The sequence below is a fragment of the Protobothrops mucrosquamatus genome, unplaced genomic scaffold (genome assembly GCF_001527695.2).
Source record: "Protobothrops mucrosquamatus isolate PMUCROS unplaced genomic scaffold, P.Mucros_1.0 scaffold_269, whole genome shotgun sequence".
NCBI lineage: Eukaryota > Metazoa > Chordata > Lepidosauria > Squamata > Viperidae > Protobothrops > Protobothrops mucrosquamatus.
In genome coordinates this window covers 92,681-96,508 of record NW_015386345.1, presented here as the reverse complement: position 1 = coordinate 96,508, position 3,828 = coordinate 92,681, and the positions used below count along the sequence as shown (strand labels likewise).

General features: G+C 40.9%; 1 protein-coding gene across 2 annotated transcripts in view; it reads left to right on the top strand.

The window, feature by feature from the left end:
- Positions 1-248: 248 nt before the first annotated feature.
- Positions 249-3,828, top strand: part of PDE8A (phosphodiesterase 8A) — a 31,580-nt gene continuing 28,000 nt past the window's right edge. Inside the window, exons 1-3 of one of the 2 annotated variants that reach the window (XM_015831623.2) lie at positions 249-305; positions 2,492-2,682; positions 3,561-3,617. In XM_015831623.2, coding sequence (XP_015687109.1) covers positions 279-305; positions 2,492-2,682; positions 3,561-3,617 — 275 coding nt within the window. In that variant the 5' untranslated portion in view covers positions 249-278. The remainder of the gene's footprint in view (positions 306-2,491; positions 2,683-3,560; positions 3,618-3,828) is intronic. The other variant, XM_015831624.1, reaches the window with a different exon arrangement.

Here is a 3,828-nt window from a genome sequence, read left to right as displayed (position 1 = left end):
GCTTTTGTTGAGTTCAAAGCAGAGAAGAGCTTATCATTGTTACCTGTACAGAAGAATCTGGTCAACTAATGGTCAAAATTAAATAGGCTCTGGATAAGGGTTGATAGAAATTCACAGGGATTTCCTGGACTTGGGTCTCGTGCGGGAATGCAAAGATTCCAAACTGATGACACATTGAACCACACCCTCCAGTTCAGCCTGCTCTTCTCCCACAATATCATTTAAATTTGTCCCGTTCTTCTTCCTAGGCAGCGGGAACCGATGTGCAATTTGGCCCCATGAGGCTTCACCGAGAACAACTTCAGGTAAGCCTCTATTAAAGATGCATATCTTGGTTTGTCCAGGAATTGGTTACCTAAATGAAGAAATGTCTGTGCATTGATTGCTGGCTACTTCCATAGCGTTTCCAGCTGAAATGTTTCCCTATCATCCTATGGTAAAAAGGAATGGAACGAAGCCACGTAAAATGTGCCTTTTAGAGCAGATATTCACAGCCCATTTCACTGAGCATTGAGCTAATAAACAGAAATCCCGAGTTAATTCGGGGGTGGGGGTGGCTTTTGTGCAATTGCACATATGTATCAGCCATACGTAGGTATAAATTGTGAAACTGATTGTCATTCTGGCAGGTTTAATTCAAAGGGTATAAACCCAGTCAGAATACATGCAGAGTGTATGTGTGTCTCTGTGTGTGTGTGTTTGCCTACAGGTAGGTGTAAATGTTGAGATTTATTGACATTCCAGCAGCTCTAATCCAAATATAAGCACAGTTGGAATGCCTGGAATTGCTTAGAAGTAGGAACTAAAACTAAGCGTTGCTTGGAGAATATTCGACTGAGCTGAATATTGAAATGGTCCAGTGGTGGGATTCAAATATGTGAACAACCGGTTCTCTGCGTGAGTGCCGCTTCTGGAAGTCCGTTCTGGGCCTGGGCAACAAAAAATTAGCTACCGGTTCTGCTGAACTGGTGCGAACCGGCTGAATCCCACTACTGAAATGGTCCAAAGGTATCAGTATATATAACTTATTATGAGAAATTATAAGCGATAGAGACATTTTGAACACTGATGGGAAATTAAAATTTTTTTTAAAAAGCGGGAAAAACAGGATATTAATTGAACAAATGGATATTAAGTGCAAATGCAATTAAGAAATATTTTGGTTAGAAAAGATATTTTAAACCGACACAGTTGATATTATTAGGAAAATGTAACAAAGACGTTGATATTCAATTGTATATGTATTAACAACAACAAGAATTGTATTTGCCTAATGTGGGAAAATGTGTACTACTGGAAGAAGAGAGGAAGCATTGGATGGTGTAATATTGGGCCTAGATTGAAGAAGTTAATAATGTACACTGAATTACTAATGGACCCAGGACAACACATTGTTTATTAAGTACTTATGATTGTAAAACTAGATTACATTAATTAATAAGATATTTATTAAAAAAAAGATATCTGATGAAGATCTTACTCTGGCTATCCGATCCTTTTCTTTTGAGAAGCTGGAGATCCATCTGCTCTTCTCCTGGGAAATGTGGTTATCACTGAGGCATACAGAGAGGGAAGCAACAGTGCATGCTTCAGGACGCAAGTGAAATGAATTGCACTCCCTACAAAATTGTGCCATGTGAGATTCAGTGGCATCGCCTTGTTGTACAGGGCATCATATTGACATAATTGTGGCATCAGGACTGGATACTAGAGATGAGGGACTTTGGTGTCCTCTATGGTTTTGGAGAATTGAAGGGGCATGTAGGAGAGGACCTTCTCTGTCAAAGTTTTTGGCCTCCTCCATCTTGTTTGTGGTGTGAAGATCTGGCCTTTTATTCTTCCATTCTGGACTCATCAGCATAGCCTATAAATTGTTGCCACTTCTTTTTTTCAAAGTACCTCTCTATTATTGGATGGATGGATGGATGGATGGATGGATGGATGGATGGTTGGTTGGTTGGTTGGATGGATGGATGGATGGATGGATGGATGGATGGATGGATAGATGGATGGTTGGTTGGTTGGATGGATGGATGGATATCCTACCTTTCATGTACAAGAATTCAAGATGGCATACATAGTCCTCTCTCCACTTATTTCCTCCCCTCAACAACAAGTTAAAGCTGGATTTAGAGAAAAGGACTTGCCCAAATTTATCTACGGAGCTATGTTACTAAGGCAAATCTAGAATGCACAGTCTTTCTTTTTCTAGTCCAGCACCTAAACCACTACTCCAAACTGGCTCCCTCATTTATATGTTGTGATTGTTGTTCTTTTAATTTTTTTAAAAAAAGTTTTCTTTACTTTGGTTTCATTTTATTGCTGTGTCTATTTGATGGATTGTAAGGATATGCAAGGTTTATAAACATCTTAATAAGGACTTAGGGTCCATGAATCCTGGGGCCAACGTTGTGTGCAAAAGATTTGAGATTTTTGATCAGAGTCTTTCTCCATCTCTCTCTTTCTTTCTGTTTTGTTTGCCTTTAATTAGGTACTCTTAGTGTTTGCCAAAGAAGACAACCAGAGCAATGGCTTCTGCTGGGCCTGTGAAAAAGCAGGATTCCGCTGCAGCATTGCCAGGACACCTGAATCTGCCCTTGAGTGTTTTTTGGATAAACACCATGAAATCATCATTATTGATCACAGGCATTCGAGATACTTTGATGCAGAAACGCTATGCAGGTGAGTTCTTTTTTGCAATCGCCTTTTGTAATATGGGATTTACTAATCAGCCTTGTTGACAAGGTCATGATGCCCTGGGGGTGTTTGATGTTTGGCATCTGGCCACTCTTGGTGTGGAGATCGCTTTGTGACAGGTTCAATCCTTCACTTTCCCTCAGCGTTTCAGATGTGTTTACATTCCAAATAACGTTGGAAGTATTCGATGCGTTCACTTTATAATCTGACTTTCATTCAGGAGATCAGTGGCACACCTAATGCTCCAGTAAGAACAACTAATCAGTGGAACAACTTCCCTCCTGGAGTTGTGGGTGTTCCATCACTGGAGGTTTTCAGAAATAGACTGGACAATCATTTGACCGGGATGGTATAAGGTCTCCTGCCTTGAGCATGGCATTGGACTGGAAGTCCCCTCCAGGCCTATGAGTCTATGTCAGGGGTCTTCAAAGTTGGCCCTTTTATGACTTGTGGACTTCAACTCCCAGAATTCCTCAGTCAGGCACGCTGGCTGAGGAATTCTGGAAGTTGAAGTCCACAAGTCATAAAAGGGCCAAGTTTGAAGACCCCTGGTCTATGTTCTCCTTTCTCCAGTTTTCCCAGCAGCTCAACCTTATGTTAGGCTGGGCTGAGAGCGCAACTGGGTCAGTCACCCAGAAAACCTTTGGGTCTAAGGATGGACTAGAACCTGGGTCTTCCCACTCCTAGTTCAGCACTTTCATGACTACATCATACTAGTTCTAAACAGTTTCTTGGCCTTTATTAATGGTTAGGAGTTGGGTTTTTTTCTTCTGATTTATGAACCTCAGTGAAATATTCTTGTGTTGATGTCAAGCACGTTGTGGAACCCACCTCAATTTCTTTACCTTCACTTTTTTTAAAAGGTCAATTAGAACAACAAAACCATCTGAAAACACTGTTATTATTGGGGTCGTGCGGAGGTAAGTGAGAAAAATTGTTGCAGCCTCCTATCAAAAATATATACAAATGCAAAAAGGCAGGCTAGGAAGCCTGTAACTGGAAATCAAGACCCGTTCTCTCTGATTTTTACTGACATTTAGCTGACTATGTAGCTGCGCAGCCTGGCCTTTTGAATGTTAGGAATGGGGCTGGTAGGCAGAGAAGACAAAAATAGAGTGACTGAAGATCATT